Source organism: Electrophorus electricus, chromosome 14, assembly GCF_013358815.1.
Source record: "Electrophorus electricus isolate fEleEle1 chromosome 14, fEleEle1.pri, whole genome shotgun sequence".
Lineage (NCBI taxonomy): Eukaryota > Metazoa > Chordata > Actinopteri > Gymnotiformes > Gymnotidae > Electrophorus > Electrophorus electricus.
Window position 1 is genome coordinate 18,038,453 of NC_049548.1, and position 26,181 is coordinate 18,064,633.

At 46.8% G+C, this 26,181-nt stretch overlaps 1 protein-coding gene across 1 annotated transcript; it reads left to right on the forward strand.

The window, feature by feature from the left end:
• On the forward strand, positions 1 to 16,086 carry top2a (DNA topoisomerase II alpha). Its single transcript, XM_035533211.1, has 35 exons — positions 1 to 286; positions 802 to 948; positions 1,189 to 1,279; positions 1,467 to 1,530; positions 1,981 to 2,126; positions 2,219 to 2,316; positions 2,838 to 3,050; positions 3,231 to 3,404; positions 3,593 to 3,694; positions 3,976 to 4,113; positions 4,513 to 4,651; positions 5,306 to 5,463; positions 5,581 to 5,706; positions 5,796 to 5,906; positions 6,092 to 6,197; positions 6,529 to 6,638; positions 6,934 to 7,026; positions 7,113 to 7,227; positions 7,326 to 7,447; positions 7,557 to 7,705; positions 8,204 to 8,435; positions 8,545 to 8,679; positions 9,126 to 9,326; positions 9,969 to 10,164; positions 10,288 to 10,379; positions 10,513 to 10,662; positions 10,820 to 10,903; positions 11,082 to 11,276; positions 11,668 to 11,794; positions 13,357 to 13,524; positions 13,907 to 14,093; positions 14,242 to 14,306; positions 14,975 to 15,073; positions 15,385 to 15,644; positions 15,790 to 16,086. The coding sequence occupies exons 1-35, from the start codon at positions 260 to 262 to the stop codon at positions 15,922 to 15,924; spliced, it is 4,755 nt and encodes a 1,584-aa protein (XP_035389104.1). The 5' UTR covers positions 1 to 259; the 3' UTR covers positions 15,925 to 16,086.
• Positions 16,087 to 26,181: the final 10,095 nt, after the last annotated feature.

The following is a 26,181-nucleotide window of genomic DNA, read 5'->3' on the forward strand; positions in this document are numbered from 1 at the left end:
AATAACGTAGTTAGCTCGCCAGTTATTTAGCTAACGGTGCAAATACTTGATAGAGGTTGTTTGGTAACCTAGTTAGTAAGAGTGCAGTAAGTAAAAAAAGGTTAAATGTTTTCTTAAATATAGACGGTTTTAGCCATAGTTGTACAGTGAATCGATTGAAAAGTGGAATTTTAGTTGTATGTTGTTGAAGTGTGAAGACTTAAGACAAGGTTACCTAAACGTTAAAAAAAAAGCCCACAAATCGATTTTATTGTGAAAAATGGCTTCCACGGACGGACCGTTGAAGGTAACTACCTTTAGCTATACTTTTAATCTTAACCAGTGTTAATGTAGTACAATTATGAAATGCTAGCCAGCCGCACTATCTTAGATCATTAGCGTTAACCTAGTGAACCAAGCTTTGTTGGTTTTGCCTTCTAATTTGTATTTTCGGTCATACGGACAAAATGCTTGTTAACCAGTTAACTACTCCTCTAACCTAATCTAAGTAACCTAACGTTAGCTAGATAGTTAACTAACTAAAACTAGTTAACCTAAGCTAGCTATCCTATAAGCTCGGATAGCTAGGGGGATAACTAGCGTGTTAGTTATTGCTTCCTGCATATGCAAAGGGGGCCGAGTCGCTAAAACATTTAAAACCGCTGTAATGTACTGTCTGCTCTAATGTAGCGTCTAGTTTATGCTGTCCGGCGTGTCTTCGGGTTCTTCGCATCCCCCTACCCCCTCACGCCGGCTAGCTAGACAAGAGTAGGCAGGCAACCTATAATTTGAAGTTCAAACTTATTTCGAATTCTTCCTCAGTCTCTGTTTGAAAACAAGACCTTGAGCAAGCCCAAGAAGGATGCCAAGAGACTTTCTGTGGAACGCATCTACCAGAAGAAGACCCAGCTGGAGCACATTCTGCTCCGGCCGGACACCTACGTTGGTTCCGTGGAACCCCTCACTCAGGTAGGGCCGCCCTGGTCGTTGCCCCCCCCCCCCCCCCCCCCCCCCTGCATTTTTTTGCGATGAAGCAATGGGGGCACAAGTAGGACTGTTTTAATTTGGGCTTAAATGTTTCAGTTCAAGGTGTGGAACTATCAGATTCTTTTCTGATTTTGGTTTTGTGTACAACCTAATGATTTTCAGAGGCTCGAGTGTGTTACATCACAGCTCTCTCGCTACCCCACCCTCCCTTCTGTCTTTCAGCCTATGTGGGTGTTTGATGCAGACATTGGTATGAATTGCAGGGACATCACATTTGTTCCAGGCCTCTACAAGATCTTTGACGAAATCCTGGGTACGTTTGAAGAACGTCATTTACACACTGAGGTTGGAGGACCGGCGATGCCTGCCGGCTGGTTTGGGTTTTGGTTCCTGTATTGCATTTAGAAGGATGGCATGGAACTCCTGCTTTTGAGTGCTGTCAGTGTCTTGTGTAAATAGCTTCATGCTATGATGGCAATAAGTGTTTGTTTCCCCTTCAGTCAATGCTGCCGATAACAAGCAGAGAGACAGTAACATGAACTGTATCAAGATCAACATTGACCTGTGAGTATCTAACAATCTGTGTCTCACCTGTGGTTCAATGTCATGCTGTAACACAGGCTAGAACATGACAAGCCATAGATGTAGAATACTAGAGTGCACCTTCCTGTTTAACCCAGTGGGGTTGTGTTTCTTTACCATGCCGCTAGTCAAAATACTGGTGCCTGATGAGATCGTTATTGTTCAAGAAACGGAGAACTGTTTTTACTGTAGGGCACATAAAACACTCAAAACTTAACAGCATCAGTAAATACACACACATACAAATTTTATTTATTAAGCACTTTTTTTTACAGCAGCCATTGTCCCAGTGCAGATTTACAGATGTGAAGTAGTGAAAGTGCAGATGCATATGTAAAGATGTTCAGGCAAACTGTCTGGCCTGCACAAGGCCTGTCTGGCCTGTGGGGATGTGTGTTTGCCCTGAGACTCTCCACCCTTGGACCCCTGCAGAGAGAACAATTCCATCAGCATCTGGAACAATGGGAAGGGCATTCCTGTGGTGGAGCACAAGGTGGAGAAGATGTATGTGCCCGCTCTCATCTTCGGCCAGCTGCTCACCTCCAGTAACTATGATGACGATGAAAAGAAGGTCACAGGTAGAGAGCTCGGATCTGCTGCTTACAGCTGTGGGCTTTGCCTTGAGACTCCTTCAATTTCACGTTTTCTCTCTCTCACTCCAAAAAAATAGGTGGCCGTAATGGATACGGTGCCAAGCTGTGCAACATCTTCAGTACCAAGTTTATTGTGGAGACGGCATGCCGAGAGTCCAAGTCCTCATTCAAGCAGGTGAGAGGTGATTAGCCGTGAGCGGGTAGGGCTGGCTTTCCCACCGCCCCAAGCGTATAGCTGTTTAAAACATCATTCGCCCATGTGCGGGCTCACTGCTGTGGCTTTTATGGCCGTAGAGTATGTGACATCGGCTAAGTCAGCAATAGGCTGTATGACTTTTTGCTATCAGTCATGAGGTTGTGGGTTTGAATCCTGGCACTGCCATGCCATGGGCCTTTAAGCCTCGGCTCCAGAGGTGCTGTACGAAGGCTGACCTTGTGCTCTGACCCCAGCCTCCAAAGAGCATTTCACCGATGCATTTACATAAACTTGAGGCTTTTATTATTGCTGGGATGTAGGTCATAAATGAATTTATGCGCATTGTGGTCATCAGGTTCTCTTCACACATGAAAGGTCCACGGTTTGATAGTAGATAGAATCATACCTCCTGTGTATGTATATGTAACAGAATAAGAGCAGTCTGTCAGGCCTGGGTCTTGTTATAAATAGCGGCCCTCTCGCTGTGCTTGGTTCTCCAGACGTGGTACGAAAACATGGGCCGCGCGGGTGAGGCTGCCCTCCGCCCTTTCACCGGTGATGACTACACCTGCATCACCTTCTGGCCTGACCTGGCCAAGTTCAAGATGCAGTCACTGGACCGGGACACAGTGGCACTGATGACGCGCCGCGCCTACGACATCGCCGGCTCCACCAAGGGCGTGAAGGTCTTCTTCAACGGCACCCGCCTGCCGGTGAGTACAGAGCAGGCGTGTGCACGGCCCTCTGACGGGGTCACGGCGGAGGTCACTCTGTGGGATAAGCGTTGTCCTCCAACTGATCAATATGAACATAAAGTGGTTACAGGCAGTAGCTCAATGCTCAACCATTTGTTTAGTGTGTCTCTCTCTCTCCTCTCCCTCCCCCCCCCCCAGGTGAATGGGTTCCGTAGCTATGTGGACCTGTATGTGAAGGACAGGACGGATGAGACAGGCTCTTCCCTCACTGTAGTGCATGAGGTGGTGAACCCACGCTGGGAGGTCTGCCTCACCATGAGTGAAAAGGGATTCCAGCAAGTCAGCTTCGTCAACAGCATTGCCACCACCAAGGTACAAACAGCACAAAGCGCGTGGGTGTGTTAACTACCTGAGAGAGTTTGTTTAGAAAGTCATGTTAAGGACATTTTTGGAAATGCCTCATTGTGCTGTGTAGAATTAGACAGTATACAATGGAGTACTTCATTTAATAGTTTTATTTACTCCAGGTTGCCGTGTGTGTGTCTGTTTCTGTTTCTTAGGGTGGCAGACACACAGACTACGTGGCTGACCAGATCGTGTCCAAACTGATTGAGGTGGTGAAGAAGAAGAACAAGGCAGGGGTGGTGGTCAAACCGTTCCAGGTACAAGATGGCCAGATTTGACCTCTACATTTTTTATGATGATGATTTGCAATATATTAAAAGTTGACTTGGCACAAATAGTAAAACTATTTGTGTTTGGCTCATGGATGCTTTTTGGAACGATAGTCACGGGACAAATAGTTGTTGCATTTTGCGATTTGCAGCAATCTGTGTTTCAAATATTGGAATTGGGATGATGCCAAAAACAATTGGGGAAACTTTTTTTTTTTTTTTTTTTTTGCTTTGCCAAATTTCTCATTCCTGAGTCTGTCTCTCTTCAGGTGAAGAACCACATGTGGCTGTTTGTGAACTGCCTGATCGAGAATCCCAGCTTTGACTCTCAGACCAAAGAGAACATGACGCTGCAGCAGAAGAGTTTTGGCTCCACCTGCACCCTCAGCAATAAGTTCATCAAGCAGGTGTGTCACACACATACATACGTTGTTCCTTACTTGGAGGAAATCCATGTAGCTATTTCAGGATATTAGTTTCACAGTTACGTTCTCAGTACCTTCCTACCTGAAGTCAGATGTTGGAGCCAACACAATACAAAACAAGTATGAAATTCTCCAATGCTGCATTAGTGTGATTCACGGCGCTAGTGTGAACCACTGAGCTAGTGTGCTACATGCGGACGTTACTCCAGCAGGGACTGTTTTCGGAGTAGCCTTTATGGTATTGAACATGCAGCAACGGTGAACAGATCGGTCCTTTTGGCCTTGCCAAACGCCAGCCGTAGCCAGAGTTGCCGTGCGGAACTGTTGCTGGCGATCTCGCCCACTCTTAGCCGCCTCCTTACACCTGCTGCTGTTTTGCAGGCCAACAGCTGCGGCATCGTGGACAGCGTGATGAACTGGGTGAAGTTCAAGGCCCAGAACCAGCTCAATAAGAAGTGCTCCGCCGTCAAGCACACCAAGATCAAGGGCGTGCCCAAGCTCGACGACGCCAACGACGCAGGTAGACTTCTCTGAATGCAGGCCGGCTCTTCTAGAACTGGATGCCACTCCTGCAGGCCATGCTCTAGAAAAATCAGGGTTTTGAAGTTGAGCTTTCTGGAGCTACCGCCCTACTATGGTTGCCTGCGTTTTTAATTTGAAGTTTAGATCTCTCAACCTCAAAATTAGGCCTCAGGCTGTAACTGCATCTGTCTGTGGATGTGTGAAGGTCTGGTGTACTGGCACTCAGACCACTTTCAGTACCTCTCAAGGAGGCTACTGAAATTGAGAACATTTGTAAGACAACACATTTCAGCTCATTTATTAAACGTGTAAAAAGAGAATCCCAAAACTCTGACTCTTGACCTGAGATTGCCATCCTATCTCACAGGATTAATCTCTTCCAACCTGACATCTGACCTTCAGTTATTCTCCTTCTCTGCAAAGATGCAGAAATTAACTAAATGCTTTTGGTTCTCTGGTAGTTTACATGGTAGTTTATTGTACTTTTAATGTACTTTAATTGTGTTTATACATGGTAGCAGAAATTGAAATTAAATATAAAAGTAAATTTAAAAATGTTTGTGTGTGTGTGTGGGTGTATATAAAATGGGCACAGCCACTGGGTTGTACTATGCACTAACACAAATCCGTGTGTGGGCGGGGGCGGATCTAGGTGGAAAGAACTCTGGCGGCTGCACTCTGATCCTAACTGAAGGGGACTCGGCCAAAACTCTGGCCGTGTCCGGACTCAGCGTGGTGGGCCGCGATCGCTACGGGGTTTTCCCCCTGCGTGGAAAGATCCTCAACGTCCGGGAGGCTTCGCACAAACAGGTCAGCACACGCCCCAGCAAAGGGCAAGATGACAGAGACTCAACACCTGCCCTCCTACCGGAGCAGTTACAGAACCCTTGAGCACGCGTCCCTGAAACGTTGCACTGTCCGCTGCAGATCATGGATAACGCAGAGATCAATAACATCATCAAGATCCTGGGACTGCAGTACAGGAAGAACTACAGCGACCCAGAGTCTCTCAAGACCCTCCGCTATGGCAGGCTCATGATCATGACAGATCAGGTTGGCCTCCTCGTGGGAGTTGTGGGGGTTTTTTTGGGGGGGGGGGGTTGTTGCGGGCTGTAATTGTGGGGTGACTGTGCTTCTTTAAGGATCAGGATGGGTCTCACATTAAAGGACTCCTTATCAACTTCATCCACCATAACTGGCCCTCACTTCTACATCACAACTTCCTGGAGGAGTTCATTACTCCTATTATTAAGGTGAGAGGGGGTCAGAATGCGTGGGGGTTTGGTTGGGAGGGGCTGTCATGCTCACTTTGTAATCTCAGCTGCAATTGTAGCATAGTATGTTTTGCCTTTTCTTTGTCACAAGGAATAAAAATTAAAAGACCTACCAAACTCATGTTGGTGTTTAACTATTGCTCTCTCCCTCCCTGGCCCTGTAGGTGTCTAATAAGAAACAGGAGCTCTCTTTTTACAGTATCCCAGAGTTCACTGAGTGGAAGGAGAAACAGAGTAATATCAAATCGTGGAAGGTCAAATACTACAAAGGTTTGTCCCAAACACCTGTGGTAGTACACCACCACATGTAAGCGCCCAGTTTTACATCTGTTTGAGGTGTGTGTGTGTGTGTGTGTGTGTGTGTGTGTGTGTGTGTGTGTGTGTGTGTGTGTGTGTGTGTGTGTGTGTGTGTGTGTGTGTGTGTGTGTGTCATGATGAGGTGATGGGGTCATAAATAAGTTTGGGTGTTGACGATGGTTTTGTCATCATTCAAAAATAACATTATTTTGAGGAATTGACACTGTCCCAGTGTTTCTCAGAGCGGGCTTGTAAAGTGTGTGTGTGTGTGTGTCTGTGTGTGTCGGTGCTCCCTCCTTCACAGGTCTGGGTACCAGCACGGCCAAGGAGGCAAAAGAGTACTTCTCTGACATGGCGAGGCATCGCATCCCATTCAAGTACTCGGGCCCTGCTGATGATGAGGCCATCACCCTGGTAACCTCACCCTGTCCATGGTGGCCCACACCAGATTTTACCCACATGTGATGTTGACTTTTTATGCACATACATTACTGAAAGATTCGGTCAAGTAAAATGCATAGTCAAAGGTGGAGGATGGCAGCTGACAATTTATAATAGTTTCACAGTTAATTGAATGCTAATTTTAAAGGCTAATCTTCCATTTAATTGATTCTTGTTTTTGTGCAGTTTAAATTGTAATTAATTTTGCCATGAATAAATGGACCTTCATGGCCTTCCCTGGTTGAGTTTTTTTCTCTCTCTCTCTCAGGCCTTTAGTAAGAAGAAGGTGGAAGAGCGGAAGGAGTGGCTCACCAATTTCATGATCAACAGACGACAGCGTCGCGAGCACAACCTTCCAGAGGTCTGCCTGCTATCACATCACGCCCATTTGAATGGGAGCACCCTGTGTCCTCTGTGTGTGTGAACTGTTTTGTTCTCTGTCCTCAGGAGTATCTGTATGGTAAAGAGACATCGTCCCTCACCTACCACGACTTTGTGAATAAGGAGCTGGTCTTGTTCTCCAACTCTGACAACGAGCGATCCATCCCCTGCCTGGTGGATGGTAAGGCGTGTGTGTGAGGGAGATGTCATTGATCTGTGGTTTTGTGGTCAGTGGGCTATTTTATTGATTTATTTTTTTTGTGTGTGTGTGTGTTTCAGGCCTGAAACCGGGCCAGAGGAAAGTGCTGTTCTGCTGCTTCAAGCGTAATGATAAGCGGGAGGTGAAGGTAGCCCAGCTGGCTGGTTCTGTGGCGGAGATGTCTGCCTACCATCACGGAGAGGTGACTCTGCATGAGCCTCGGCACTGACTGGCTTTCGTTTGCTTGCAGTTTACTTTCCTTATAAACCTGCTTCACGAACAGGTTTCTAATTGTTTTTGCTACCTGTCAGATCTCGCTGATGATGACCATCGTGGGTCTGGCACAGAACTTTGTGGGCAGTAACAATCTGAACCTGCTCCAGCCTCTGGGTCAGTTTGGCACACGTCTACATGGAGGAAAAGACTCAGCCAGCCCCAGATATATCTTCACCATGCTCAGGTGTATATACACACACACAGCACCAGATACATATTCACCACCCACGCACGCACTCTTTCCTTGTGCTCAGATAGATATAGTAAGTGTTGTATATTACCAACAATCCTTCATCAGGAATGCAGAATGTGTTAGCCATGCTCTGTTCCTCGGTCTGCAGTCAGTTTCTCACCACAGACCTGCTGTGGGTGGACATGTTTTTGTGGAAGACCCTTGAACCTGACAGGGCTGCGTGTAAAACACCCACAGCTATACTGCTGTGCTGTTTACAGCACTGTGGCCATGTTTGTGGTGCTGTGGTCAGAATCAGACTAGCACTGAAGGTGCCCCCCACAGATGAGTGTAGGGTTGGTGTCTGTAGTAAACTGTGTAACCCTATGGGGAATGTGGCAACCCACATGAGCCCAGCCTGTCCTTTATGTTATAAAATCATATGAGTGCTTTTATAGGCTCAGTGCTCCCACCCTCTCCGTAACCCCTTGCTGCCCTACACCTCCATAGTTCTCTCACCCGCCTGCTGTTTCCCGCCGTCGACGACAACCTGCTGAAGTATAACTATGATGATAACATACGCGTGGAGCCCGAGTGGTACATTCCCATCATCCCCCTGGTGCTCGCCAATGGCGCGGACGGCATCGGCACCGGCTGGGCCAGCCGCCTTCCCAACTATGACGTACGCGAGATCGTCACCAACGTGCATCGTATGCTCGACGGGGAAGAACCGCTGCCCATGGTGAGCACGGATGTCTCAGGATTATTTTTGCGATTACAGATGTTGAATTTAAAAAAAATAAATAAATAACTAAATTGCAGCCTTATAAATCGTTTTCTGTCACCCTCAGCTGCCCAGTTATAAGGGCTTCAAAGGTACCATTGAAGAGGTGACAACCAACCAGTACATGAACAGCGGCGAGGTGGCCATCATTGACTCCACCACCATCGAGATCTCCGAGCTGCCCGTGAAGACGTGGACTCAGGTAGGTAGTGCTCCAGGAGAGGGGTGCTCAGACCATGCGCCGCTCTTCACATGCAACCTACAGCTGCCACTTGGTTCTAGAAAGGCTCTGTTTGGACCAGTATGGCGTAGGTCGGGGCGTCTGTCCCCGGCCCTGTGGGAGAGACCCAGCTCTTTTAAAGAGTTCCACTGAGGACTGCTGCTCGCATTAAATTATGTACTGGGTCATATCTTGTACTCTCTCACTCTCTCACATGCATACACTCACACACACACGGATACATCTTTACCATTCTCAGATCCACACACAACCTAGTGCTTCTTGCTCCAACATGCCTGTTTAAAGCGTCACTGCATTGCAGAGAGACCCGGACCATCTCTGCCAGACTCCTGTTTGAAGCACACACTTTGGAGACATTCCATCTCCCCTAGAGAAGAGGATATGTGCTGACGGTGTGTCTTTCACAGACCTACAAGGAGAACGTGCTGGAGGTTATGCTGAACGGCTCTGAGAAGGCCCCTGCTCTGATCACTGACTATAAGGAATACCACACCGACACCAGCGTGCGCTTCCTGGTCAAGATGACTGAGGAGAGACTGAGGGAAGCAGAGGCAGCTGGCCTGCACAAGGTCTTCAAACTCCAGAACCCCCTCACCTGCAACTCTATGGTATGGACTGCACACCAGCTCTCTCCAGCTGTACTTTGACTGACTTGATGGATGGAAATGCAGTTTTAAAATGTCTTTAAATTATCTTCAGTCATAAATTAATCAATTAAATTGCCTTTATTTGAAATTATTTCTTTTAAAGTCTTAAAGAATACAGTGAAAAATTAAGTCATTTAATTACATCATTTTTAATATTGGCAAATTCTTTCCTGAAGTGATTGATTTCAGGAATAAGCTTTCTGGAATAATCTTTATTACTCATTCTGTTCTCTGGTAAGCACTGTGTAAACTTGTTTTATAAAGGTGCTGTGCAAATGAAGTTTATTATACACAAACATACATCTTGGTTACTTCATCATAATACTACTTGTTTCAAATTTGTTATTGAACTTTTTATTTACAGACTCTTACACACTTATTTAGCTTCATAGACATGAGGTACTGAATACTTAGTTTTCTTCAGATGAATCAAATAACCAGCTCAGCCCTGCTGTTGAAGAGATGTTCAGGTGTTGAGCTGTACGTGTCTCCTCTGATGGAGCAAGCAGTCTGTATTATGTGAGAGGTTAACCTCTGCACTCAAAGCCTCCAGCTCCAAAGCTCTCTCTCTAAGCCCTTCCTTCCCTTTGCTCACCTGCACAGGTGCTGTTCGACCACGTGGGCGGCCTGAAGAAGTACGAGACGGTGCAGGACATCCTGAAAGACTTCTTCGAGCTGCGGCTGAAGTACTATGTCCTGAGGAAGGACTGGCTGCTTGGCATGCTGGGAGCAGAGAACACCAAGCTGTCCAATCAGGCACGCTTCATACTGGAGAAGATCCAGGGCAACCTGGTCATCGGTGAGGGGACGGGCCACCCACCACACCCTCGCCACCTTCTGATTTCACACTGGAATTGACGAAGGTGGGGACGGCTGCTGAATGTAACCCAGCTGAACGCTCCCCGTGCTTTTTGTGTCGTAGAGAACAAACCCAAGAAGGAGCTGATCCGCATGCTGCAGCAGATGGGTTACGACTCGGATCCTGTGAAGGTCTGGAAGCAAGCCCAGGAGAAGGTACGGCTCTGGGGGAGGTGCCGTCCACAACCCAAACACCAAACCCTGCTGTACTTGCACACGTAGGCCCGAGTGCCTTTTGTGACGGCGGAAATTCGCGTCTAAACTCCTGCCTTGGTCTTTGTTCCTGTAGGAGGTGGAAGAGGAGGCAGGGGAGGAGGAGGAGGAGAAGAGCCGAGAGGAAGAGTCCTCGGGGCCCGACTACAACTACCTGCTGTCAATGCCCATGTGGTACCTCACGAAGGAGAAGAAAGATGAGCTCTGCAGGCAGAGGGACGCCAAGGTGACGAGGGGGACGGGGGTTGGGAAAGCACCTCCACAAACCAGTGACACTGCATAGCAAAGACAGTGGAAAATGCTCATCTATTAAAAAGCAGTGGTTGGGTTTTTTTTGTTTGTTTTTGGTTTTTTTTTTTTTCTTTCTTTCTTTCTCTCTCTAGCTGACAGAGTTGAACGTGTTGAAGAAGAAGAGCCCGGCAGACCTGTGGAGGGAGGATCTGGCTGCCTTCACTGAGGAGCTGGAGGTAATCATCGCCCCAAATGCCTACGTCTGTCCCGTTCTAATTCCAGCACACTCCCTACACCAGAGCTCACAGCTTTGCCACTGTCACAGATGTGTGTAAACATAATAATAGATATTAAAATATATGCTGCCTTAGGATATCCTATAGCAGTGTGTCTTTGTGCCATGTGGTTGTGTAGCGTGTGGAGCAGTCCGAGAAGGAGGCTCAGGTGTGCGTGACCCAGGTGAAGTTGAAGGGGGGCAGGACCAAGGTGGTCAAGATGAAGAACGAGACCATGCCGACCCCACAGGGTCGCAGGGTCATCCCCCGCATCACCAGCACCATGAAGGACCAGGCCGCCAAGAAGGCCGGAGGCAAGCGGACCAAAGTCAAGGTGGGGGTGCATGTGGGTGCACGTCTGCCCGCGTGTGGGCGGGTTGTACTGGATGCCATGCACGTGCAGCCTGCTCAGTGGCTGTTTCGTTAACCACCATCTCCGTCTTATCCGGACTACTACTGGTTCAAAATGTTCCAGATTTACAGGAAATCGGTAACTTGAACCGCAGTCGCTCTGGCTGGTCCCTCCTGATTGAGTTTAAATTCGCTCCACCTCGTTTTAAAGGATATTTTGCCCAATAGTAGCCTTGTAGACTGGTTGAGTTTGTGTTTATAGGAGAGCTTTACAAAGTATGAAGCACCTGAGGCTGGTGCAGAAGTAAGCTGTTCAAATGAATAGGCTTCAGTCTTGTTTGGCTAAAAACCTTTTTTGCATCATCTCTTGGCAGACGGAGTGTGGTGGTGGTCTGGTGATGAAGATGGAGATTGATGAAGGAGATGGAGGGTTGGAAGGCAGAGATTCACAGGAAATGGGGCTGGCTGCCCGTCTCAAAAAGCAGGCGACCAAAGACAAAGGTGCTATACGCGTGTGTTTAAAGACACACAGGTGCTATATCTACATATGTCTAAATGTCACTTCATGCTCTCAATGTTTGCATTTAGACTTCTCGATGGGGATAAAGTTGTCCTCGTGTTTCTCCAAATGTATTTATTTTTTTTTACTGTCCAGAGATGTGTGCTAGGCACAAGGATAAGTGGAGCTCTAACATTAGTGGTAATATATCACTGATGTTTTGGTGTTTTGTAGCAATTTTAGTACTTGTAATGGATTAATGAATTGTCCCTTACATCTGGTAAATTTAATTAGGGCACCACCCTGATTAACTCTGGAATGAAGGCTGAAAAATTCACTGCCTTCCCCTTGTATATCGTAACACTAATATCTGTTAGGCTGGATATAGATTATCGCCTGTACAAGGGTTGGTCACTCTGCTAAAGCTCCTGCTGGCATGCGGCGACCTCTAGGTGCAACCTAGACAAAAAAATGTAATCCCGTTGACACACGGCATTTATATTTTGCCTTTGTATGTACAGTATAAGCGCTTGGGCTGCATGTTGCCATTTATATAAACTTCACTTGTATGAGAGCAGGTCAAATTCAAGGTTGAAGTCATGGTAAGACAATCAGAAGCCAAATGAGTAGCTAGCAAGTGAACCAAATCAGAAACGGGTCAAAGCCAGAGAGGCATGCAATCACAAGATTTGGTGCAAAAGATCACTGACCTAATCAGTAAGCACAGAAGAATAATAATGATAATAACGGATCATCATAACCATATCAGAGTACCCATAATAAATATGATTTTGTCCTTATAATAATTACAACAATATCAATAATTAATAGTGGGTAATCAATCAATAATTAAGACTATTGACCACATGGTTCTTAATATTGATCATTTCTGCAAGGGGTGGTGGTAATGTCGTTAGTAGTGCGACTACTATTGCTTATACCACTATTTATAATAACAACCACAAATGAGACTTAAACGTCAGGTGTAATGAAAAATGCATGTGGCTATATTTCCTTAACTCGGTCATGCGTTGGTGATTAAGGATTATTGTTCCCCAGATTTCTCGAGGGAGTCGTAACTTCACGGTTGGCCACAAGGGGTGGTCACAGTCCACTAGGGACATCAGGAGGAATTGCGTACGTCGTGACGTGTTGCAGAGCAACACCCATGGAGGGACGCTCTGCCTGGAGTCATTCCAGCCTTTTCTGCTAACATGAAAGGGTGCACATCTGATACCACCATTAGTTTGTATACTGAAACAGTTTGCCACACTCCCAATATAATCTGATTAAAAGATCAAAGCCAGATAAACTGATCACCACAAGTTTATGACCCTTAAGGAGAGGGTGGAGTGTAAGGAGCCAGGCCATCTAGATAGCTGGGGCATTTATGGCTTTGTCAGTAATCCTCAGTCTGTCTTTACTACAGTTGGTTTGTCTCTTTAGGCGCTGTACTAGTCTTTACGATTTTCCAAGCAGCGATCCCAGCTGGCTTGGAGGAGGTTCCTACGTGTGTTGGTTACCCTGGTGCTACACCCTGATTCTGAGGTGTTCCCTGTGTCAGGCTCCAGGTCCGCAAAGCAGACCACCCTGCAGTTCAAGCCCGTGAAGAAGGAGAAGAGGAACCCTTGGTCTGAGGATGAAGAGGACGAAGACTGCTTGCCTGCCTCTGACACAGCAGAAAGTTCTGGAGAAGTGGCACCCAGGGAGAAACGTGAGAGGAAAGCTCAAGGTGAGGATGATTTTCTCAAAAAAAAAAAAAACACAGCCTCCTAGCGACCTATTACTAGCTAGGGTTTCCGCTTAGTTTTTTTAGATTGTCTTTGCTGTTGCTACATGGGTTTTGCCTGCACTGTAGTGGGTGTGGTTGGTGTAGTCAGGCAGAGCCTGGTTTACAGCACTGTTTTTCACGCAAATGGCCAGGCATCTCCTGTTTGCCGTGTGCTGTCGTGAAGGGTTTGGTTGAACTGGGCTCTGCACGTGACTAAGATGCTTAATAATGAAGCATCTTATTTGTGTCTGCTGTTGCCAAACTGTGTGTTTATGTATTTATTACTGATATTCGCTGCTCTCACTCACGCACCTACCCTCTGTGTCTGTGTTTGTCCTTCCAGCTACTGCTAAATACTCCCTGTCCAGCAGTGAGGATGAATCTGGCCAATGGGAGAGCCTAGCCAAACCGAAAGCTCCATGTATGGATGATGATGATGATGATGATAGCGACGATGACAACAATATGTTTGCCCCAGAGCCCAGTGCTGCATCTGAAAGTGAGCCGGAATCCCCTGTCCAGCCTCCTCCGTGAGTGGCCTCCTGTCTTCTGCTTTTCTGCCCTCGTTCTTTGACTGTTTTTCCGTTCACCTTAGAGGGTGTTGCCCTTCCTGTTGGACGTGGCTTGTGTGGCCCCGTCCCACTGCCCCATAATCAAATTTTTTACGTTTTCCTTCAGGAAAAAAGCTGCAGCCAAACCTAGAAAACCAAAGGAGGAAAAGCCAGTAAAGGACACACACGGCTGTAAGCAAGTGAATCTCTCTCTCTCTCTCTCTCTCTCTCTCTCTCTCTCTCTCTCTCTCTCTCTCTCTCTCTCTCTCTCTCTCTCTCTCTCTCTCTCTCTCTCTCTCTCTCTCTCTCTCTCTCTCTCTCTCTCTCTCTCTCTCTCTCTCACACTCACACACAAGGGATGTGGCGATAATTGCATTACCGCAATATTGTGGTCATGTGATGCTTACCATGGGGTTGAGCTCATTACCGTCATCACTGCAAAAACATTTTTCAGACATTTGTATGGAGTTGACTTCACACGATATGCAAAACAGGACTGTCAGTGTCAGATGCATTCTCACCACTGGAAACTGTCAGGTTTGGGCAAGTGGACATGCCTGTATGGACCTTTTTTATTTCGTTTTAAAGAGACCAGAGTGGTTGGTTGTTTGTGGGAGGGATTTAGTTAACCAAACCGTAGGCACACGTTGCTTTTTCACTGTCCCAGCCTTAACACTCACACACACAAATACACCTACAGATGGTAATGCATCGGTAGCCAAATACGTGTGTGTGTGTGTGTGTGTGTGTGTGTGTGTGTGTGTGTGTGTGTGTGTGTGTGTGTGTGTGTGTGTGTGTGTGTGTGTGTGTGTGTGTGTGTGTGTGTGTGTGTGTGTGTGTGTGTGTGTGTGTGTGTGTAGCTGAAAGTGCTGCTCTTAAACCTCCACCCAAGCCCAAAGATGCTGTGAAGAAAGCAGCAGCCAAGAAGACAACTGCTGCAACCAAGCAGAAAGGAACAGGTACAAGTACCCCCCCCCCCACACACACACACCCACCTGTACAGGTACAGGAACACCCTGGACAGGTACATAGCCATATTAGGTGCATAACCCACGTTGTGGGTTAAGATCAGAAGGCACTATTAACTGCTGCAGGTGTCTGTAATGTGTGTTTAGTTTAGTCTTTTATTCTTTCTATTGTTTGAAGCAGCCAGGCCTGATTTTGCCTAAATGTCTCCAAATAAATAAATAATAGTAAAAATAAACTGTACTGAATGTGAGTGAAATTACTGCTATATCGTACCTTTCCTAACGGTCACGGCTCTCTGTAGACGTCAAGCAGTCCTCTATCCTGGACGCGTTTTCCAAGCCCCCCACTAAACCAGCTGCCAGTAAAAAGGCTACTGCCAGTAAAAAGACCACCGCCCCCAAGACGACGTCCAGCGAATCAGAGAGCTCTGCCGCAGCTGCCAAGAAGGCGCCCGGTCGCAAGAGGAAGGTGGTGGGCCCGAGCAGTGAGGACTCGGACAGCGACTCCGACGGAGGAAACCTCGTTGCCCGCATCAAGGGCAAAGCCACAGCTGCAGGAAAGGTACTCCACCACCATCAAACCCCTTTCTCTAAGCTGCATCGGTTGTGGGTTTGCAGTAAGGACCATGTACAGTCTTCTCTCTTTTGGCTTCAGCACACACATTTGTCTGGTTTGACCTACATCCCCCCCCCCCCTCCCCTTTCAGAAGAATAAGTGGGAGGACGATGATAGCTTCGCCCTGGATGTGACCTCATCTGCCATAGCTCCGAGGACGAAAACAACACGCAACACCAAACCGGTGCACTACGCCATCGTCTCTGACTCTGACGAGGGCTTTTAGTCTTCAGCTCTTGTCCAGGGTTGCAGGTCATTAACTTGCAATTTTGCTGTTTTACTCATGTTTTGTGAAGATTGAGATTTTTATAGAACTGTGATGTAAATATTTTCTATTTCTTTTTTTCTACTCCAAATTTGCATAAATAAACTTTGTTCAGTCTTTGAATTTTTTTTTGTGAAAACGTGGGAGCTTGGATTTACACATGCATACTAACAAAATATTCCGTTTCACTGTTTGTTAGTTTCGCTGATGTGTTCACAGCACTATTGTAATAAGATGAAGCCTAACCCTATATACTAAAGAGTATGCAGTGCTGCCTGCCCCTTGGCACTGCAATTTGGACCAAGACTGGATTTAATCCTTCACCCACTCTGTACATCTCCCATGGTTAGTGCCAGGTCATGGCATTTTCTGCAGCACAAATTGAATCATTTGATCTCATAACCACCTCCTGCAAGCTTTCCCTGTATTCCACGCACAGCTGTTTTAATTCTGGAGGGTTCGGCACAGGCTTGTCCGGAGCCATTAGTTGTCCATAGCTGCCTAGTTTTGGACTTTTGGGCCATTGGTGTCATGAATTTTACTAATTTTAGCTCTTTTTCTAATCTTACCTGTAAAACTTTTTCTGTACTTTTAGTAATTATAGTACTTTCTTTTGAAGCTCTTGTTAACTATAGGGTCAAATGGAGCCTATTTAACGAAAAATTACCAGCAAACAGGAATATGCACTATATTATCAGCCTTCTGCTTTTAGCTCATTTATATGCTAATGACCTTCACCCATCCATTGACCTTTCTATGACCAGCTCAGGGAGGCGTGCTGGTGTGGAAGCAGTCCGACACCAAGGTCGTCGAAAGTGTTCTCAGACATTTCCTGTCCTTACTCAGTTGGCTCAAAGCCCTCATAAAGACTCAAAAAAGTTGATTGTTTAAAGATTGCACACAAGGATATGACCGCTAGTTCTGCACTTCTGCAATTGAGACACGTTCCAGTCATGAGACACGGCTTCCTACTGATTTTTGGAAGGAAAAAAACATAGTACCCAAGTGTTTAAAAACCTCCAGCCGAGCTGTTGCGGTGTGTCTATCCTCGACTTGGACAGATGCTACGGCAGAACACAGACAAGAGGAAGCCCGGGTGGCGTGTGAAGCGGGGTCATGCTCCAGGTTGGGTCTACCGTCATGACTGCCAAGTATCTGCCCTGCCACCAGCTCAAAGCACATAGGCGGTCAGGGGTCACCTGGAGCATTCAGCCTGCATACCCCTCTGGCAGCTGGGCGTTCTGCTTAATCTGGACATGGGTGCCACAGGCTTCCTCTATCCAGTTGTGCTTAATGTAGCAAAATTGGATCAGGGTCATTTTTGAGGTATGTTCCATGTTTTCCAAATCTTATTTATATAGTGCTTTTTGCAACAGCTGTTGGCACAAAGCAGCTTTACAAATGACCAACTCCAAGTCCCTAGTGAGCAAGCCGAGCGTGAGGAAAAACTATAGAGCATGAGGAAGAAACCTTGAGAGGAACCAAGATTCAAAGGTGGGCCCGTCCTCCTCTGGCCGACAACGGTTGCCACAATAGTAACAATTTTAAGAGGAAAATAAATAATAAAACGGAAAAAATAAATTAATGTCTAGTACAGTTTTCTAGAAGTCATAGTCTGGTCCCGATGGTGTGCATGTGTCCAAAACCTGTCTTGCACGTGAATGTCCATTAAGGGCAACGGAGAAGTAGTTGGCGGGGGTGGAGGCGTGGTGGGCTACAGCAGGGGGTATCAGTGGCTGTTTGGGATGTGCCATGGCAGTAACATGACATCAGGGCTAGGTGTACCTAGCCAGGAAGAGAGACTAGGCATCTCCAAGTATGAGGTTGTGTAACTTGGAAAACCAAACGGTTTAATGTGGTCACCGCGGGCTTCCGCCTGCTCTCCGAGCTGGGCTTCCTGATTGGTGAGTCCCAGCTTCCACGTGGCAGGCTGGTCCCGCTGCCGCCGCTTCTCCTGCCGGCACGCTGTGGATCACTTCACCTCCAGAGCCACGGAGAAGACTGGCCAAGCTCGTTCACGTCGCGCCGAAATAAGCGGCTTCGCTCACCAGGATGGGCTGGAGCGCGAGGAGGACGTGCAGGCGGTGGGTGTCCGAGACGTGGCCGGGTGTTGTCTCCCATGCTGCGAAAGAGAAAGAGGCAGAGCCAAGGGGATGCTCTTGCACCTGGACATGAGGTCAAAGAGGAGAATATTCAAAAAAACAAAGTGTGAGGATGGGCAGTACCAGACCTAAGAGAGTCCGAGGAAGGACTCTGACTCAGGAACATGCCTCACTCGTGCTGTGACCGCTGGTGAGGTGTGTGTGTGTGTGTGTGGCTTTCCTTTGCTCTCACTCTCTCTCTCACAAAGAGTCTGAAAAAGAAGTTTTAGATTTGGTTATAGTTCTAAAAACTGAGTAGTGCTCCTAAAGTGCTGCAGTGTGGATGTGTTTGGTACCACAGGGTCTACAACGCTTTCTGGAAGCGTCAGGTCAAAGCTTGAGTGAGCGTGGGGTTAACCTGTTTATGCAAATTCTGTGCAGTTATCGGCAGGCATCTGCAGTGGCTAGTGTCAGCATTGTTTTTAACGAAATGAAAAATTAGCCCCAAAAACGTTAAGCACACCAAGACCAAGAAAACACTCTTGGTGTACTTCTGACTCCAGCTTGATGGTCAAGTGTCACATTGATGTCACCTACACGATACTCATGTCTCATGATGACACACGAGTCTCTTTTCTCTTATGTGACGGCATGAGTCAGGGGTGCTCTGCATGAACGCTCTGACCCCTACGGCCTGGGAGACGGGCTCACTGACCTCCACGCCCTCCCTTCGTTTGGCCTCAGGGTTGTGCGTCCTGCTGGTTTAACGACATGAGGTCATACTGGAATAGGAGCGTGAATGCACTCATGAGTGCCTGGTTATGCATATTTACTATGAACGTGTTGTAATATGCTTAGATCTAATTTCATATGCTTTATTTTTGTTGCTAATTAGTAATAATACATATTAATAGCACTCATGTTTACTTTTGGAGAATATCACGGGATGTGGAACATTTCAACTTTGACCACAAGCGTGTATGTCTTGTTATAGTATTTATGGGTTTTAATAAGTTTCCTTTGAGTGACTAGTGTTTGTCAGGGTTTAATATTTATTACTTGTAGGCTAAAGTGGCCTTGCAATACGTTATATAATGTAATGCCTAATCACTTTTGACATATGACTCTTAATGGAAGCCCACAACATGGTAATGTTTGTTTAATTGCCAGAAATAAAACAATTTGCATTTGTCCCATTATTTGTTAATCTGTTCCATTAAGTCAAAAATCTGTGCGGGCAGCTATTTTTGTGAATACTGTACTGTATATTTATTTATGCATTTCTTTTAAGTTGGAACTGGTGTAGATCTAATCAATAGGGGGTGCAAATGAGCAACACTGTAACAGAAAACTTCCTGTTGCAGCCACCTAAAATATTCGCCTGTCAGCCCTCTGCGGGTTCTCATGTTCCGAAAGATCACTGATGCCGTAAAAATGTGCATGCATTAAAACTGCTGAGATAATAGGCTTATTATTCTTATTTTCAAAAATAATTTTAAGGTGTTTAAAAGGCTTTTTCATGTGGGGTTACCAGTGGGAGCGCTGGGTGCGTAGAACCCCGCAAATTTCACAAGGCCCCCCTTGAGGGGATAAAGAGGAACTAATCCGAGAGAGAGAGAGAGAGAGAGAAACAAACAGCCACTTCTTGACAAAAATGAGAGTGGAATACAGCCATGCGTTACGTTTGCTAAACGCCAGTGGTGCTCCTAAACTTCAGCACCAAAACGAACCTCGCGCTTTTCAACCCCGTTGTTCACAGGCGCGCATAATTTATCATTTATAACAATAACAAGGCATTGGACTTGTGGAAGATGTGTCAGAGGTGTGTGTGTGTGGCATATAACGGATGAAAACCGGATATGGAAAGAATTTGATGTATGTGTGCAAAAGGGGAGAGGGATCTCCCTCGGCCCTCTTCAGTGTGTGCTCCATCAAAAGCCTGTCAACAATTCCCAGCCAGGAGGAACGTCTCCAATGTACTTTACCTAAAGAATGAGGACGGGAAGAGGGAGACGGAGCAGTGTACATGGCAGCTTTCCACACAACACTGCCACTGATCCTCAAACACACAGAGATGTGAAAATACTGTCGTTCTACTCAGAATGTTGCCTGTGTAGCACAACTTTTATTAGCTACGGCTAGATCATAATGGAATAGACACAAAGGGAACTGAATCGGATCTTTTTACTTGGCATCTAACGTCCATGAAGGCAGAAATGAATCTTTCAGTGAGCAGTAATGAGGTGCAAATAAAAATACACCAATTATGAAAATGATTGTTTCCTCTTTGGGGCAGGAATGATACATATCTTCCGCAAATAAAAAATCATGGTTTGGTGTTACTTTGATTCCACCAGCTCAACGGTTCCTTTCTCCCAGACCCGGAACCCAAACATCTCTGTCCACTGAGGTGTTGAGGCGCTCGGGTGGGTGAGAATGCTTCCGAGAATTTTGAGAATTCAGGCTGCAGAATTCATCCACCTGCAGTGATGTCATCAGTAACAAACAGGAGGGCTCCTGGAATTCAGAGCACGAGCGGGTCCATTTCAGTTTGTACACACGCACGAAAATCCCACTGGAGCAGGTTCAGCTCTGTCCCATCTGTCCACAGGATGTTGTACCAGCGCTCTGCGGGGGCTTAACAAACAAACAAACAAACAAACAAACAAGCACAATAACCGTCACCATAGCAACAATAATCTTTATATAGCAAGCTGTAGCTCACGTGGAAAAACAGCAGGGCAGGCAGCAAGCTCACATTAAAGTAGAACTTATGAAAGTGTCCTATACAGTTAGTGTAGAAATTGTTTCGGATGTTGTTGTTTTTTCTAAATGCTAATAGGAGGTTTTAGAGATTGTTACTTATGTGGGACTCAAATGATAGAAAAGGTTCAAGGGTTAGACCAAGGTCCTGGAATTTTAGTTGCACAGAAAAATAAACATCAAGGTTTAGTATCAAATCTGCAACCATGTTTCTCACTAATGTCACTAATGTCAATGTGTCTGTTCAAACCAGTTTAGAAGGACGTTTCTGCTAATCCTGGTATTTATATCTTTAATACAATCTTCTGTTTTGTTGACTGTGAATCTTGCCCGAACGTTAAGTATAACTATCATAACACTGAAAGCCAATATTATGAAAGCCAATATTATGTTTGTATCAAGGGAGAAGCAAGAGACACCTCAAACAGACCCTCGTCCCTTGTTGGAGGGGGAGGGGATCCTCTGAGGTCAGGTTTGGCACATCCTCTGAGCCAGTGGGACCATCTGAGGCCACAACTCCCCACAAAATAATGAAGCACACACCTGTCAGGTTACCTGTGTGAGGACTGAGCGTAAAGTGTGACCTGCACAGGTTTGACAATCTGAACACGTGCAGCGCTGAATTATATAGTCATTGCGATACCCGTTGTTTTGGTTCAAATCCAGTGTGTTGGATTAGGAACCCTTTCTTGCCCTATAAATTGGAACTAGATCAAGCTGGTGTTTAAGATGATCTGGTTTTAGTCTGCGTGTGTTAGCCCTCGACGGAGCTGAAGGTCACGGTTACTTGGGGTTTCGAATTTCTCAATGTTGCCATTCACCCGCACTGCTTAATGCAGCCACTAGGGGGCATGATTGTATCAGCCCTGCCTGGCATGTCGCTTCTTAATCGCACATTCCATAATCCTCTCAAACAGGATATCGTGCACATAGAAATACAGAAATATCTAGCTATATATTAATGCATAATAATAGACAGTGCCCGCCTTTACCCTTAGATTTACCCATAGCAGTGCGACGCTGCATCGTTCTTCAGTGAAAAAAGCGTCCAGTCCCGAGGATGGAGAGGCTGGACGTCTACTGTGTACTCTGTGGGACAGTTGCGGGAAATACTTGGGAAGCTGTGTGGCTGCATCCCGGTGTGCCGGAAGTTACTCCGGTCTAGGGTTGACACTACACATCCTCATCTGCTAATTCCAGGACATTGAGAAAATGGTGTTTGCAGCATTAAATGCTCCCGGTTCTGCAAAATTGGCTCATGTTCCTAATTCATTATGGATTTACGCAAAAAAATGTTTGTGGAAGAGACCGAAATCTTTCATATTTGCGGAAGAGACCATGATCCTTCGTAACTAATGAGTCACTTGGTCTCTTCTCCGGCCCTTGGTACCCTGTTGTCCATTTGCTTTGTAAACTCACAACGTTCTCATTGCCACACCTTGTCACAGCTGACACCTGCTACAGACTGGAATTTCAGTGATTCCAGTTGGTAATTGTAATGTAGCAACTTCAAAGTTGAACCCCTTTTCATGCAGTGCTTGTGTTTCCATTGTTCCACCCCTGTAGGAACGAGCACACCCTCGCAGGACCGTTTAGCCAAGCAGCTCACTGTCTTTGCACTGTCAGAGAGGTCACTCGTACTGTCAGGCAGAATGTAGGTTGCTGTGATGGCTATATTTAATGTGGGCTAATTCATTAGTTAAGATGGATGGGAAGAAACTGGGACTTTTACACAAATGCACACACACACACACACACACACACACACACACACACACACTCACACACACACACACACACACACACACACACACACACTTGCCCTCCAGAGGGAAGCAGCATCACACATGCAGATTGTTCTCCTTTGATCTGCATGGAAGGAAATTATAGATGTCTTTTATGTAACTGTTCTCCTACCCAATGAAGAAAAAAGATTAGCAGCTAGAACTTCTCTCTCTCACTCTCTCTCTTTCTCACACATACACTTTCTCACACACACCTTCATTCCGTCTCTCTCTCTCTCTCTCTCTCTCTCTCTCTCTCTCCCTCTCCCTATCTCTTAATCCTTGCAGGCCTCCTCGCTGTCTGAAGGAGAATTTAGGTCATCTTAGCAAGTGATTCCCTTCATGGAAGAGAGAAGAATAAATCTCTTGCGTTCTCTTTCTCTTTCCCACAGTGGTCTCCCTACTTTCTGCTTTCTCCAGGTCTTCACGCAGGCTTTCACTAGCTTTCTGGATAATATTCCATTCCCCTGCCCCCACCCCACACACAGCTAGATGACTTCATATTTTATGTCGGCGCTATCTGCGCGGCAGTAGACTTGTTATCGCTGGCCTTGCACGGAACATGGTGCGCACAAAGCCCCTGTTTGCCCGTGTTAGCTGGCGGGCCCGCGGGCAGTTTGTGTATCACACGGAAGATGGGTCGGTTGCAGGAACACTGACATCCCAGCACGTTTGGAGTGTGTGTGTGTGTGTGTGTGTGTGTGTGTGTGTGTACTCCTTCCTCCCATCCATTACATGGGACTGTACACACTAATCTGATTTGACAGACCAAAATGCCACTATACCATTAGTGGCTACATACATAAACGCAACCAGGCTACCAATGAATGACCTCACATTTCAAGTCTGCATAGATACAGAACAACCATCTACTCGCGTGTCCAATCTCTCTTTCCCTTTGTGTGTGTGTGTGTGTGTGTGTGTGTGTGTGTGTGTGTGTGTGTGTGTGTGTGTGTGTGTGTGTGTGTGTGTGTGTGTGTTTAAAAGAGAGAACAAGAGTGTAGAGATATTAAAGTTAGCATGACTCCATAGAAAACTCCAGCAGTCAGTGAGACTTAGTGTGTGAGTACACACCCGACAGCAATTATTGATAGCAAATAACAAATAACAGCCTTCATCCCATATGTCATATGTCTGATTGGTGGGTGTCATGTTATATGTCTGATTCTTGATTGTCATATGTCATAAGTCATATGTCTGATTGATTGGTGGGTGCCAAAGACATGCCCTCCTTCTGCTTTTTATTGTTTCAGCCATTCATATAGTCTGTGTATAGTCCATTAACATAGTCTGCTTGTAATCTGTGCATAGTTTGTATATAGTCTGTGTATAGTCCATTAATGTATTCTGTATATAGTCTGTGTATAGTGCAGAGTTCTGTGCGCGTGTGTGTGTGTGCATGTGTGTGTCTGGCCCAGGCTGAGTTACTAGGTGCTTGTATAGGTGAGTTTGTGACAAGCAATGGATTGACGGCTGGTCCTCCGGTGGGAGGCAGGCAAGTGCGGCATGACAGCCCAGCCAGAGGCCCCCCTTCCTGGGTAACCTTTACACCAGGCCTACCCGTCAGCCTGGAGCTCAGAGCCATCCAGAGCCAATCTGCCCTTTTCCCCAGGAGCACTGCCAAATCCAATGTGACACAGAAGGAACAGACAGAACGATGAAGAGAGGCGCGGGCGGGGGGAGGCACGGAGGGAGAGGAGGGAAAATGATCTTCGGCGCTGTCTCGGGAACTCTTACGGGGGAACTCTGACACGAAAGGACGCACCGCCGGAGGACATTCCCGCGTCCTCTCGTTCCTGCCGCTGCCGCGCGCGTCCGGTCTCGCGAGCGTTCACGGGCGAGCATTCCGAAGTCCCGCAGGCACGGGACATCGAGCTGTGAGTGACGGGTGGGCAGGGCATCGTGTGTCCTAACTTTTCCAACACGGCCGGCGCCGGGACGCAGGGGAGGTCGGGTACACCTGGCGCAGATCAGAGTGGGGGGAAAGGGGGTTGAGAAATGTTTTATTCCCTCTGTCACCTAGTCAGAGAGAGAGAGAGAAGGAAGGGAGCAGACGCATCTACAGCCACGGAACAACCGAACAGAGGAATTCTTTGGGCAAGTTTAAGAGTGAGGAAGTTGGGGCATTTGGCATGTTCCTGGAGACGAGCCTTATAGTTCTTGGTCAGGCCGCTCACTGCAGAACCATAACAGCAGGTAGAATCCAGCCAGACGTGCGGGGGAGACTGCACCCTGGGCTGGTGGCTGTTACCTCTCTCTCTCTCTCTCTCTCTCTCTCTCTCTCTCTCTCTCTCTCTCTCTCTCTCTTTCTCTGTGCTTCTTATCTACCATTTCAGTCTCTCATTTCCTTCCTGCAGTCTAAATGTGAGGGTTTAACAAAGAGGGAGGGAGAGAGAGAAGGAGAGAGTGAGAAGGAGAGAGAGGGACAGAGATTTCAGGGAGGTGTGTGTGCATTTCTCCACTTTAAACATTTTCACCTTTCCCCGTCTCTTTTGTCCAGTCTTGATTTCTCGTTGTTCTGCATCTAGTGTAAGATGTTGCGCTCGCTCGCTCGCACGCACGCACGCACGCACAGCTTTCGGCTTTCAAACACGCGGGAGCGCTGCTGTCGCGTGGGCGAGCGACTCTTCTTCCTTAACGACCCCCTCACTTCCTTATAGCGCAAGGAGGGGGGCAGAAAGACCACCGGCATCATCGCAGCCTAAATAACGCACTCATAACGAAAAGAAGCAGTGAAGGACACGTATCGCTGCAACCGCGCTCGACGTTACCTTCGCGCTGCCGAAAGCTTCCGAAAGCTTCCGAAAGCTTCCGAAAGCCGCCCTTCCGAAAGCTCCCCTCGTCGCCGGAACTTCGCAGCCAAGTCAGTCTTCACTTCTCTCCGTTCCGAAGCCGCGCGCGCGTCTCTGTCGCCACAGCAACCTCTTCAAGCAGAGGCAATCGCTCGCGCCTCACGCCGAGCTCGCGCTCTCCTCACCAGCGTCCAGCGCGCGCCACGCCATGAAATAAGTTTGTGATCTCGAGCGTGCTCGTGTGGCTAAACTGGAGCGAATGACCGCTAATTAGCATATTCAAATTAGCACATGAATGGTGCCATGCAGATTCCGTTAATTGTTAGGCACATTAGCATGTTTGGTCTTTTAAAGGAGTAATTAACCATTTTAAAGTGCTTAAACGTCACCAGTCAAGTGTTATGCCGGCTCGGTGATGATTGTCTATGACTACAGGACATGCTGATTGAATTCTAGATTAAAAAAAACAACAACAAAAAAAACAATTCTTCCAGGCGTGTGTGTGTGTGTGTGTGTGTGTGTGTGTGTGTGTGTGTGTGTGTGTGTGTGTGTGTGTGAGAAGATAACTCTTTGAATCACACTGGTCATCGCTGGTGTTCTAGAGTTGATAAGAGAGTGTTAGTAAGTGAGCCAAAGTTCATACAAGCCTTTTTGTATTGTAGCTTAGCATTTTCACATGTGGCCTTCTGCATGGCACTCTGTACACAGACACGCATGCATGCATTGCCAACCACCCAGGAAGCGATCACACTCGCACATGCACTCGCACACACCCATAGCGTGACTGTGGTTTCTTAG

What these genes read in the sequence shown, in the direction of transcription:
- top2a (XM_035533211.1), top strand. Translation starts at nt 260, where the DNA reads ATGGCTTCCACGGACGGACCGTTGAAG. An exon ending in CGATGAAAAGAAGGTCACAG is followed by an intron (nt 2,127 to 2,218) that starts GTAGAGAGCTCG and finishes CCAAAAAAATAG; the next exon opens with GTGGCCGTAATGGATACGGT. An exon ending in TCCCCTGTCCAGCCTCCTCC is followed by an intron (nt 14,094 to 14,241) that starts GTGAGTGGCCTC and finishes GTTTTCCTTCAG; the next exon opens with GAAAAAAGCTGCAGCCAAAC.